The following is a 12,748-nucleotide window of genomic DNA, read 5'->3' as shown; positions in this document are numbered from 1 at the left end:
ATTTTTTTTTTTCCCCCTTCAGATTTTAGTCATATGGTAAAAATCAAATGGTAAAAATCCCAATTTGTCCATTTCAGTTTCAGGTTGTAACACTACAAAAAGTTGAAAGGTTCAAGGAGGAATAGTACTTATGCAAAGTGCTGCAGCTTGGACCAATTTATTCTATGTACTATCATAGGGAAAAAGAAAGTATACCGTCCTTCACTTCTATGTTTTTATTCATCAGGGTCTAAATAACAGTATTATAATTGCTCTGTAAACAGGCAATTAATCTCTGGTGATGACAAAAAAACACTACTAATGACAATGAGGTCCTCTTCTTCTTTCGGCTTTTCCCTTCAGGGGTCTCCACAGCGAATCATCTCTCTCCACCTATCCCTATGTTCTGCATCCTCAACCTTTGCACCCACTAGCTTCATATCCTCATTTATTACATCCATATACCTCCTCTTTGCCTCCTGCCTGGCAGCTCCATGTCCAACATTCTCCTACCAATATACTCACTCTCCCTCCTCTGAACATGTCCAAACCATCTTAACCTGGCCTCCCTAACTTTGTCCCCCAAACGTCAAACATGAGCTGTCCCTCTGATGTACTCGTTCCTAATCCTGTCTAACCTTGTCACTCCCAAAGAGAACCTCAACATCTTCAGCTCTGCTACCTCCAGCTCTGACTCCTGTCTCTTCCTCAGTGACACTGTCTCTAAATCATACAACATGGCCGGTCTCACCACTGTCTTGTACACCTTTCCCTTGATTCCCGCTGATATTTTTCCCAGACACCTTTCTCCACCCATTCCATCCTGCCCGCACTTGCTTCTTTACCTCTTACTGATGACAATGAAGTCCATTTTCAAAAATGTAAATTAACTGTAACCAGGTGGAAAAAAAATAAGTAAACCCATTCCTACTTCCACAAGCATTTTAATTGAGCAGCCAGGTGTAACTAATGAAATGCACAAGATTAGTTAATCCTCTGACCTCTTGGCAGTTTGGCACTTGGTGAGTGTCTATAGCAGGGGTAGGCAAGTTCGGTCCTAGAGAGCCGCAGTCCTGCAGATTTCAGCTCCATCCCTAATCAAACACACCTGAACAAGCTAATCAAGGTCTTTAAGGATTACTAAAGGCCTGGTCACACTACAAGACTTTAACCGTCGGCAGATCGCTTTGCTGTTCAGACTACATGACTTCACTGTATGACTTTTTGTCCTTGTGGTGTTCACACTACGCGACGCTTCGTAAATGATCCACAAGAGAGGGGTCGCACACCAAACCATCCGACAACAACTCTTGTCACTCAACGCCGTCCCCAAACCACGTTTTGTCACGAAAACACACGCAACAGGTGGATCCGGAAATGACGCGAGACTTGGTAGACGTTTGTTTTGAAAATGGACATCGGCAGGAGTCTCGCCATGTTGCTGCTGCTGCTTTTCCTCCGATGACCTCAACTCTGTTGACTTGCTCTCTCATTGGCTGGAGGTCGTGGCTACAATTGACACCACGTGATGTCGAGTCGGCCGACCGTCCCGGATATTTAACATGCCAGATATCTGGATTTTGTCTGCGAGGTGTCAGCGACGCGTCAGCTTGCCTCTTTGATGTGTCGTTGAGTAGTTCACACATAAAGATTGCCGAGCGCTGATCACCCGCTGATTTTCCCACGATCACACCCCAATCTGTCTGCAAGCTCGTTAATTTGCAAATCTGGCTTAAATCGGGCTTAAAATCCTGTAGTGTGAACATGGCTTAAGGCTACAGGCAGGTGAGTGTTTTTTTCAGGGCTGGAGCTGAAATCTGCAGGACTGTGGCTCTCTAGGACCAAACTTGCCTACCCCTGGTCTATAACATGCCAAGAAGAAAGAACATCAGCTATGACTTTAAAGTAGCTGCTCATCTATCTGGGAAGGGTTCTAAGTGCATGTCCCGACAATTAGGATTGTTTACAAAAGGCGAGCCTTCAAGACAGTTGCCAGTCTTCCCAGGATTGAGTGTCCCAGCATTTTCAGTCTGAGGTCAGACCAATTAATGCTGAGAGATATAAAAGAAAAACCCTAGAACTATGTGGCCTAATATGTGACCTATCGGGCTAACAGCAAACATAGAGATAAAGCTAAACTATGGTTATTGAATTATAGATGATACTTATTTTTTCCTTACCAGGTTAATAAAGGTTGGGTGTGCTTTTTAAGAAAAATAACTACACTGAAATATGTTGTCTTTTTGTTGTCATCTAAGGTTGTTTGTATATAAAATTTCGGTGAGGACCTTACAATTGCTATTTAGGTCCTAATAGATATATAAGGAATGAAGGAGGGTGTACTGTCTTTTTTCTATGACTGTAAACCTTAAACATTTCTGTTGTTGTCTTTTGTAGATGCTCATGCACTGATACTCGGCAAGCTCAGAAGACTAGCAGAAAGTGGACCTTGGAGATGGATGTTGCTCTAGTTCAGTATGTTAATCGCCTCTGTCGCCACCTGGCTATAACACCTGCCCGCCTCCACCCCCACGAAGTGTACCTCGACCCCACAGATACAGCAGACCCAAGAGTTTCATGCCTGCTAAGTAAGACTTTTTCTGTGAGATTGTTTGCTTGTTTTTTCATCTATAGGGAAATTAGTTAGTAACTTGCAAAATAGTTTTAAAAATTATATTACCATTGATTATGAACTAATCTGAAAAAAGTGATATGATATTTTACCAGATCGCTCATCCTAGTATTAATACACCTTCATAGGATTTATTTATATTGGGTTAGATATATTTTTAGTAAGCTGTTTTCGTTGAAAAGTATTTATGCATTAGTGTTGAATTTCAGTGAAACAAGTTTATGTTTTGAAATAATATGAACTTTATCCTATAGGTGTGCCTGTTGAGAGTTTGCGTCTCCGCTTTGCCCTCCTGCAGTCCCTTAATAATACCCTGGAGGGTTTCTTTCTGCCACTTGTGGAGCTAAGGCAGACACATACCTATCAGAACAGTATTGCTGCTCTGCTGTGTGAGGCTAAAGGTCTGCTGCTACATATGTTCAAGGAACCAAGTTATCAAGTCACTTTCTTTTAAAGGGAAATATGTTCTCACATTTATTTCGTTTCTTCTTTTTTATTTCTTTTAGGCCTTATTTTTTATGACACTAAAGTAGCTATTATGAACAAGGTGCTGAATGCAACAGTACAGCGTACTGTTGACCATGCTGCCCCTGAGATCACACTGGATCCTCTAGAGATAGTGGGAGGTATGCAGAGCATTTACATTCACTCCTTCTTTATTTTTTTTTTTTATTAAAAGATATTTTACATGAAGACAGAATGCAATTAACCCACAGCTAGTTAGGAGCCCTGCTCAAATGGCCTAAAAGTTCTGGGACATGAACCTTATAACCTACAGCAAGTTAGTATGTTCACATAATGGTTATAGGGAATAGCTTTAGCAGCTCAAGCCTTGAATATTTTTAGGAAAGCAGATTTTTAGCTCAGATTTTGAGGGAAAGGAAGAATATAAGTGAATAATATCTGTCTGTCAAATATACAGCTAGACTGTATGCTGGAGGAATATATGCATCACAGGATTCCTATAAAATTCATAGTATAGATACAGGGGTTGGACACTGAAACTGAACCACCTGGTTTTAGACAACAATTATTATAATATTTAAATAATTAATTTATTAGTATGGTGAAGGGCCACCTTTTGATGCCAATAGAGCATCAACTTGTCTTGGGAATAACAGACACAAATCCTGCACATGTACAAGTTGGCTATAACAGCCCGACTATGAATACTGACCCTGTGGAGCTCCGAATGAAAAGTTTTGGTGAAAACAAGAGCCAAGGTGTGCATTTAATTCTGTCGTGAGTAGGACATCTGTTGGTTTTTGGTTTTCCTGGTTACAGATGCAGCAGACATGCATCAATAGTTTCTCTTCTTTTTAAGTGATTTATTTCCCCTTATGGTATGTGGATTGCAAGATTTTATGTACAGCTGTGCTCTGGTAATTGAAACTTCATCCACTTCTCTTAGTCATGGAATGTGAAATCAGTGAACGTCTATATATGCCAGGCAACCTTCCAATACCATATTAATCCGTGTTCAGTTGATTGTCCAAATCTGTAGCATAAGTCCAGTTTGAATGCTTCTCAGCTATGTTGTTATTAAGGTCAGCCTGCTGCACCATATCTCTGGTCACAAGCTACTACTGGTCTTCACCTATCATGATTAGGGCATGGCTAGTCCAATACAAGGGTGTAAACAAGATGTAGAGCACTTGCAAAAACACCAAATGTGATCACAAATTACATGTATTCCTGTAGAACCTCTGGATAGAAATAATGTGCATGCATGTCATCCATACATACCTTATATGTATTCCTGCAGAACCTCTGGATAGAAATAATGTGCATGCATGTCATCCATACAGTAAATCATGGTCCATTCTTTGTCATATAAAGGATAATTGGCTCAACATGGACAGTTACCCAGAACAGGCTTGCAGGGCTCCAGATGACATTAGGACTATGCCATGTTCACATTTTTAATTGTCTTTAAATATGTATGACTGTGTCCAGGTGAGATCCACTCCTCAGAGAATACCTACTTCTGCCAGGCAGCTCAGCAGCTGTCTAATGTTCCCTCATCTCAGCTGTGTGTGAAACTTGCTAGTGGAGGAGACCCCACCTATGCTTTCAACATCCGCTTTACTGGAGAGGAAGTTCACGGCACTAGTCAGAATTAAAACATTTTACAATTTTCATGCACCCCTTATTCACTTAAATCAATGTTTATACTAAAAGCTTGTACTTTTCCAAAGGTGGATCATTTCGCCACTTCCTGTGGCAAGTCTGCAAGGAGCTGCAAAGCAACATACTGTCTTTGCTTTTGCCCTGTCCCAGTTCTGCAAGTAATCGCAGTAAGGTATGTAGCCCTCAACATCTTGTGCCATACTGTTATTCAATGCATCTCACCTTTAATCTGCATTAATCTGAATGCACAAGTTTGCATTTATCTCTAGGCTTCAGTTCACTGTTCACAAATAGCACAGACAAAAAATATTTTAAACCTATACAATTGTTCTTTGTAAATCATGCACATCATCCACATTGTATGTCCCAAAAAAATATTGTGATAATTGCTAAAATATTTGTATCTGTGGCTTTTGCACTTAAATTTCCAGCCATATTAAGGCATGGAGTAAGCACTAATCAACTCTCAATTAACACAGTATGGTTTTAACCCAGTGCTATCATCACCCTATTGCCAAGGCCTACTTGTGCATGCAAGTTATTTCTCATTATTTGAGATGTTAGTAATTCAGAGCATTCTCTTCTCTAATTTTATCTGAGAGTAACTTTTTATGCAAAATGCTGAAAGATTTCATCACCTAATAATAATAAGGTAATATCATGTATTTGTCTAGGGGAAGTACATCCTCACATGTTGCCCCATCACTTATGCTGAAGAACAGCTGCTGCAGTTCTTTGGTCAGCTGCTGGGAATTGCCATTCGTGCAGATGTGCCTTTACCTCTGGATTTGCAGGGTTCCTTCTGGAAGGGTCTAGTTGGTGAAGACCTAGACCCAGAAACAGATCTACAGGATGCTGACCTTCTCACTTACAACTACGCCAAGAAGTTTGATAGTGTAAGTGTAGTGTGACCCTTCCCTCGAAGGAGACAAATGGAGCCCACAGCATAAGAGACACACAGTGTTTACTTTAATTTGTCACCTGTGTATATGTGGAGTTAGTGCATTGATTGGTCAAAAAACAACCAGGTGGGTCTGTATATTGATGTATCTCCTAACTACCAGTCATCAGTATCAATGCAGTTATATTCAACAATGTTTTAATCATTCTTTGTCATATTTACAGGATAATATATCCTGTAATATATCAACTACAACTGAAAATAGACACAGAAATTTTAAGATCACGGTAATCGTATCACAATCATTTCACAAGGACCTCTTGTTATATGATGGAGACAGCAACACAGGCATTCATCACAGGCATTCTCAGGCAATTCATCCCAAGGCTCAGCCCTATTTTTGGTTTTGATGATATAAAAGATGTTTTCCCTATATCCGCCCTGCACAGAAACACATCTCGCAATGCCCAACACAATAAAATCATAAGGTGGAAAAGCTACAACATCAAAAGAACAAGAATCTGGGTACAGGCTGAACTGAATAACCTGCGTAGTTAAAGACTTGAAAAAGACAGTGACTTTTATTTTCAGTTTCTGTATCCATGGTGGTCTCAGATTCTTGTTCTTGGCTAACAGGAGTGGAACCCAACATGGTCTTCTGCTGTTGCATCCTATCCACCTCAAGGCTATTTTGTACAGCAAAAATCAGCCCATAACTAAATGAATGTGCAGGTGTGCAGGTGTTCCTAATAAAGTCTACAGTGAGTGGGCATGATTTGTAGTAGTTCTTAGATATTTATTAATTAATTAACTGCGCCTCCTGGTGGTCCTGTGGCAGGATCCCACGCTCTCATTGCCTTGACAAGGGTTTGATTCCCAGGCGGGGCGCTAACCCAGCCACTGAAGAGTTAACTCTCGGTGCCGGTCCCAAGCCTGCATTAAATTGATGGGTTGCGTCAGCAAAGGCATCCGGCTTAAAACCTATACCAAATCAAAACATGCGGACCAACAATCCCCTGTGGCAACCGTGAGCAGCCAAAAGAACAACAACATTTAACAATAACATACTAATTAAATATTGTTCATAGATTCATTACTGTGCCTTACCATAAATACTTTGTTTATGACTGCATAGGTTTCACTCCTGTGTGTTAATGCAATGACTTTGCTTGGCTACCATGCTCTGAAAACAACACTGTGTTCCCTTAATATGCAAACACTCTTGCCAATATTATCACCCTTTCTCTGTTTATGCCTCAGCATAAACAGAGTAAGTCACAGTACTCTAATTGTGCCTTACTCGTGTCACCTTGCTATACCTGATTCACTTGCTTTTATTAGGTGGCTGATATGGCTGAATTTGAAGCACTATGCACAGAAATCTCATCACAGAGCCACTCAGGTGAAAGCCCTGACTCGCCCAGCCGGCCATGTTGTACCTTCACCTATGTCACAATGACAGGCGAGGAGGTGGAACTGTGCGAGGGTGGGCGTAACCTCGCCGTCAGGTAAGGATTAATAGACATTAAATAAAAGTGGGGGAGAAATGTATAATGTTATAATAAGTGGATTATTCAGCTGCTTATTATATTTCAGTTACTAGTTTTTGTTTTTTATCGTAACTGTTGCTTTTTGAATTAGTGCGTTAACATTTTTATGCCTTAACACATTTACAGTTGGGAGAACAAACACTTGTATGCTCAGGCAGTACGTGCCTTGCGTCTGAGGGAACTGCAAAATAAGGAGCGCATGAGTGCTGTTCATGCAGGCTTGGGCTCCATTATCCCCCTGCAACTTCTCACAATGCTCACCCCCTTAGAGATGGAACTACGTACCTGTGGTCTCCCTTACATCAACCTGGAATTCCTTAAGGTAATATTTCCTGCTATGCGTGATCCTTATTTAACATATTCTATCTTACCTCTTTGACATAAAAAGAAATGGTACTTTTAGTTTGGAGTTGGCATTTTGGCTTGAAGCATTTTTTTAATTACATTTTGAAAGTACTTATAACTTCTTCAAGAAAAAGCTAATATATCTATCTGTCTGCAAGAAACCAGGAAAAAAACGTTCTAACCATTTTGCAACAAATTTAATACAATTTCAGGCTCATACAATGTATCAAGTGGGGCTGATGGAGACTGACCAGCACATTGAGTTCTTCTGGACAGCACTGGAGATGTTTACACAGGAAGAGCTCTGCAAGTTCATTAAGTTTGCCTGCAATCAGGAGCGGATTCCCTTTACTTGCCCCTGTAAAGATGGTGGACCAGACACTGCTCATGTGCCTCCTTATCCCATGAAAATTGCCCCACCAGATGGTGCAGTGGGTATGTATGATATACAACTTTCCTTCCTTTTAAAGTAGGTGTGCTCTCAAGCACTGATTTTCTTAACAGGGTAGTTAGCTTCACTAGTTCCTAAGGGTTCTTATATATGCATGGTCAGAAACTGTATTAAATAGTGATGCACATCTTCACATAAGAATAATTTCATGAATTACATTCTGTACATAGAAATATCTATACAAGTTTTACACTCAAAATTATACATATAAACATTTGATAAATGTAAGTCTGAGGAACTCGCAGCCACATCACCTTCTTACTTATATGATTAGGAGAGCAGTTTCTCTGTTCAGAGCATGGTCCACTGTTTGGTTCATTATTAAAAGAGAATGTTTGATTTATTTTAAATTTGTAATTTTCAGATTGATGAGTCTGTTTTTGTGTTCTAGGTTCACCTGACAACCGTTATATTCGAGTAGAGACCTGCATGTTTATGGTAAAGCTGCCCCAGTATTCTTCTCTTGATGTGATGCTGGAAAAGTTACGTTATGCTATACACTATCGTGAGGACCCTCTGAGTGGCTAAAGACTCCAAAACACAAATACACACTCGCACAAAAATACTATACGTTTATGCTCCAACCTAGAAGTTTTCAGAAGGACTGATTTTGCTGGAAATGTGGACTCAAGTACTCCCATTTATTTTACCTTGAATCATCAGCCCATCTTGCCTTCAAAAAGACCAGTGTTTTGTTTTCTGGATTGCACTGAACTGAATTACATTTTTGGGTGCTCCTTAGAGGAACCTACATGTTGTATCTGATGGTAGTAATGCATCATTAGATAATAGGGAGCTGCACTTTTATTTTCCCAAGGTTTCATATTGTTTACTTCCCTGCACTTTATTGCTGTCATTGATTTTAAATGCTCTTTTTATTGCATTTACAAATATAATTTTGTCTTTCATTTCTTGTGTACCCGTATAATTGCTGTCATTAACAACAAACAGTTGTGCAATAATATGCTTTAAGTGGTGGAGGTGGAGACTAGGGATGGATGGGGGCTGCCATTTTTCAGCATAGGGTCTTATGGGGGCTTCAGCCCCTGCAGTTCCCCATTTACCACACCTATGGTGACTAAGGTGTTCATGTACATATTTAGAAGAGTAAAGCAAATAGCTGTAAATTTCCTGCTTTAAAGGATTATTTAAATTGTCATAAAAAATCAAAATGGCTGTCCTTCCATACAACTAAAATTGGCCATGAAAACATTTCTGGCATTTGGCAGATGCCCTTATCCAAAGCGACGTTTATTTATCTCATTTATACAACTGAGCAATTGAGGGTTAAGGGCCTTGCTCAGGGGCCCAGCAGTGGCAGCTTGGTGGACCTGGGATTTGAACTCACAACCTAGCTACCACATCCCTAATACAAGCCAGTAACAGCAAGATACTACTACTGAAGAACCTTTGTGGAGTTATATATGCATATTGGGGAATTTTAATTTCAAGAAATTGTATGTACTTAACTATAGTTAAGTCAAGACTGAGTACAATTAGTAATATTTGGGGGCTAACCACAATAGAATGTTTCAATTGACTTCTAAAACAAATGTGCAGTTAGCGTGAAATATTGCATGTATTCTGTATTTGTGGCTAATGCATTATTGCTGTTCACCATGTATTTTTGGTTCTGAGGGGTGATCTTAGCATTTCATTTAGTCTCTCACTCCATTGCTGCTTAACAAGGTTATGTTTCACAGCCCCCTTTCTGCTAGGAAAAGCTCTGCATGGTAACATTAATTATGCAGTGTTACTGAGGTTGACCTGTGATTTTTGTTTATATGCTGGATTTGCACAAAATTCAGTTATTATTATTATTATTATTGCTTTATTTGCAAGGCTTTTATTTTTTTTTTACATTTATCGTTTTTTGTTGAAAAACAGTTTGAACAAGGAACAGTTCTGTCTTTTAAAGTTAGATCTAGTTAGGACCGTTTCTTAATTATAATCAAGATGGAGTCTGCTGTTCCTTCAAATGCTTGTGTTTGCAGTGTTTTACTGTGCGTCTTCAATGGAGCCATTGTAACATTGATGCCTCTTAGAGAATGCTACCGAAGACCTCCCCCAGAATGTTCAAAATAGAGTTTAGACTCTGTTTATGCAGTACATTTTGGTGTGATTGCTGCTATTATGGATACTCCAACCTCGTTTCTCTTTACCTTTCAGAGGAAGTATATTAATGTTTAAAGGGCATCCACAGAAGGAGGGTAAACAAAAGATCTGTGCTGTACATTAACTTGATATTTATTACAATTATTTATGGTTGCATTAACATTTCTTTCTTACATCTACACATCTGGAATATAATAGAATATTATGCAGATGTGTGAATTCCAGTTAAGTGATAGTGATTTCATAATTTCTGTCACAGAATATAAATAAAATGGATTGATGTATCTTGATGTATACTGTTTGTATGCAGATGTTGATTAAATGTATTGGATTCTGCTTAGCATTCAACATAATACACTGCCTGGCCAAAAATAGTCACACAGTAATATTTTGTTGGGTCTTTTGATTTGATTACATTCGCCGTGGCATCGTTTCACTTCTGCAGTGTCACAACATTTAATTCTGTTCAGAGTTGCATTAATTTCTCACCAAGGTCTTGTATTGATGATGGGAGAGTCGGACCACAATGTAAAGTCTTCTCCAGCACATGCCAAAGATTCTCAATGGGGTTAAGGTCTGGACTATGGAGTCATCAATCCATGTGTGAAAATGATGTCTCCTGCTCCCTGAACCACTCACAATTTGAGCCCAGTGAATCCCGACATCTTGAAATATGCCTGTACCATCAGGAGAAAAAAAATTCATTTATGGAAAAACCTGATCATTCAGTATACAGTCATACCCCGCCTTACGTCATTAATTGGTTCCAAGAGACGTGACATAAGTCGATTTGCCCCTATAAAGTGCTGTATATATTCCCTATAATGACACTATGACTGAATATATGTGCTTTCTTATTTTATAAAAAGAATTTTGTTTAGTTTGGTTTTATTAGCCATGTTTCATTGTTACTATGCGACAGAGGGACCAATGTAAGGTTGTGTAAAGCGCCGTGAATTGGATTTAATTTTTCAATTTAATATTTAAGGATGATGTAAAACGGGGCACTACTGTATTTAGATAGTCATTTGACCTGATTTTTGGGCACATAACATTGCTAAACCTAGACCTGAGCAACTACAGCAACCCCAGATCATCACCCTGCCCCCACAGGCGTGTACATTAGGCAATGGACATGATGGTGTATCACTTCATTCGCCTCTCTTCTTACCCAGATGTGCCCATTTCTCTGGAACAGGGTAAATCCATTGTTAAAATAAATTACAAATTACAAATAAATTGAATTCAATCTGGACTCCTCTGACCACATGACCTTTTTTATTGCTCCGGAGTCCAATCTGTATGCGCCCTAGCAAACTGAAACCTATTTTCTGATTAGCCTTACTGAAAAGTGTTTTCTTAAGGCTGCACAGATGTTTAGTCTTAATCCCTTGAGTTATCATTGCACATGCATGTGGAAATACTCTTACGTTTACCATTAAACATAGCTGTGACTTTTACTTTTGTTTATTTTTTTTTACAATTTGATTTCACCAAACATTTAAGTGATCTCCGATCAAGATTTTTTTCTGACCAAGTTTAATCCTCAATCCTTCCAGGTGTTAATGATGTGCTGGGCCATTCTTTATCTACTGTAACTGTAGTAGTTTCAGCAATCTCCTTTGTTGTTTTTTTTTGTTTGTTTGTTTTGCTTGATGCAGGCCAGTAATTTGACCCTTGAAACAAACTATATCTTTTTCACTGGATATGTCTTCTGACATGGTTGTTTAAGAAGTGAGAAGAACTCACTGCATCAGTTAGGGCTGAAACATGGTCAATTACATGAACATTTATAATTAATGCAGTAATTATTGAATGGAATGTTCTTACCTTTTTGCTTCGTTAACTCTAGGTAGTGATTTTTTTTTTGGCCAGGCATTCTTATTCTAATAATTAAAAATGTAATTATATTCATATAGATCATGACACTAAATGAAATACTGATTTAGACCACTGGCATACAGTACTAAAATAGTTTTCTATGCAAACTAAAAAATTCCAAACTAAAACATTCCACTTATAACAAACTGAAGAAATTAAAGCTTCATTCTTTGCCAGTCTGACACACACATGGGTTTGGTAACTGTCAGGAGAACTCTGCCTAATGGAATATAAAGTACCAACAGAAGGTTTTGGTGCAGGAGGGATAATCATCTGGTTTTTCAGGGTTTGGTCCTATTAGTTTCTGTGAAGGGTAATGCAAATGCATACAAAGACATTTTAGACAAATATTATACCTTGAGGCAACAGTGAATGTCTTTTTCTGTTCCAGCATGATTGTGAGGACTATAAAGACAAATTTGACAAGTTAAGTGCCTGGGAAATCCAGTGGCTTGCATACAGCATACATATACAGTGGAGATCAAAATTAGAGAACAATTAATAAACACTTGGTATTTTCTAAAATATTGTTAACCTTCATCACTGAAAATTTGTAGGAATATTAACTGTGGGTTATACCACTGTTCTACTAGCATGTCTTACAAAATAACCAAGGCACGTCAACAAAAACCTTTGAAAACTGGAAAATGATTAAATTTAGAGAACAGTAACCATTGTCCCACAAAAGAAGGTTTTGAGGGATACAGCCTTCAAAAATTAGTAGGAAGTGTAGAGGCCCTTACTTTGAATGACTTTAGGACATC

At 38.9% G+C, this 12,748-nt stretch overlaps 1 protein-coding gene across 5 annotated transcripts in view; it reads left to right on the top strand.

Annotated features, from left to right (window-relative positions):
* The window catches only part of LOC131343100 (probable E3 ubiquitin-protein ligase HECTD4), a 94,577-nt gene extending 83,136 nt beyond the window's left edge, over positions 1-11,441 (top strand). For all 5 annotated transcript variants that reach the window (XM_058374519.1, XM_058374517.1, XM_058374518.1 and 2 more), the window contains exons 67-76: positions 2,377-2,567; positions 2,866-3,012; positions 3,118-3,237; positions 4,568-4,723; positions 4,810-4,913; positions 5,416-5,637; positions 6,984-7,150; positions 7,319-7,514; positions 7,750-7,972; positions 8,380-11,441. In XM_058374519.1, coding sequence (XP_058230502.1) covers positions 2,377-2,567; positions 2,866-3,012; positions 3,118-3,237; positions 4,568-4,723; positions 4,810-4,913; positions 5,416-5,637; positions 6,984-7,150; positions 7,319-7,514; positions 7,750-7,972; positions 8,380-8,516 — 1,663 coding nt within the window. In that variant the 3' untranslated portion in view covers positions 8,517-11,441. The remainder of the gene's footprint in view (positions 1-2,376; positions 2,568-2,865; positions 3,013-3,117; positions 3,238-4,567; positions 4,724-4,809; positions 4,914-5,415; positions 5,638-6,983; positions 7,151-7,318; positions 7,515-7,749; positions 7,973-8,379) is intronic.
* Positions 11,442-12,748: the final 1,307 nt, after the last annotated feature.

This window comes from Hemibagrus wyckioides, linkage group LG22 (genome assembly GCF_019097595.1).
Source record: "Hemibagrus wyckioides isolate EC202008001 linkage group LG22, SWU_Hwy_1.0, whole genome shotgun sequence".
In the NCBI taxonomy this organism is placed as follows: Eukaryota; Metazoa; Chordata; class Actinopteri; order Siluriformes; family Bagridae; genus Hemibagrus; species Hemibagrus wyckioides.
This window is presented reverse-complemented; position numbering and strand designations above follow the sequence as displayed.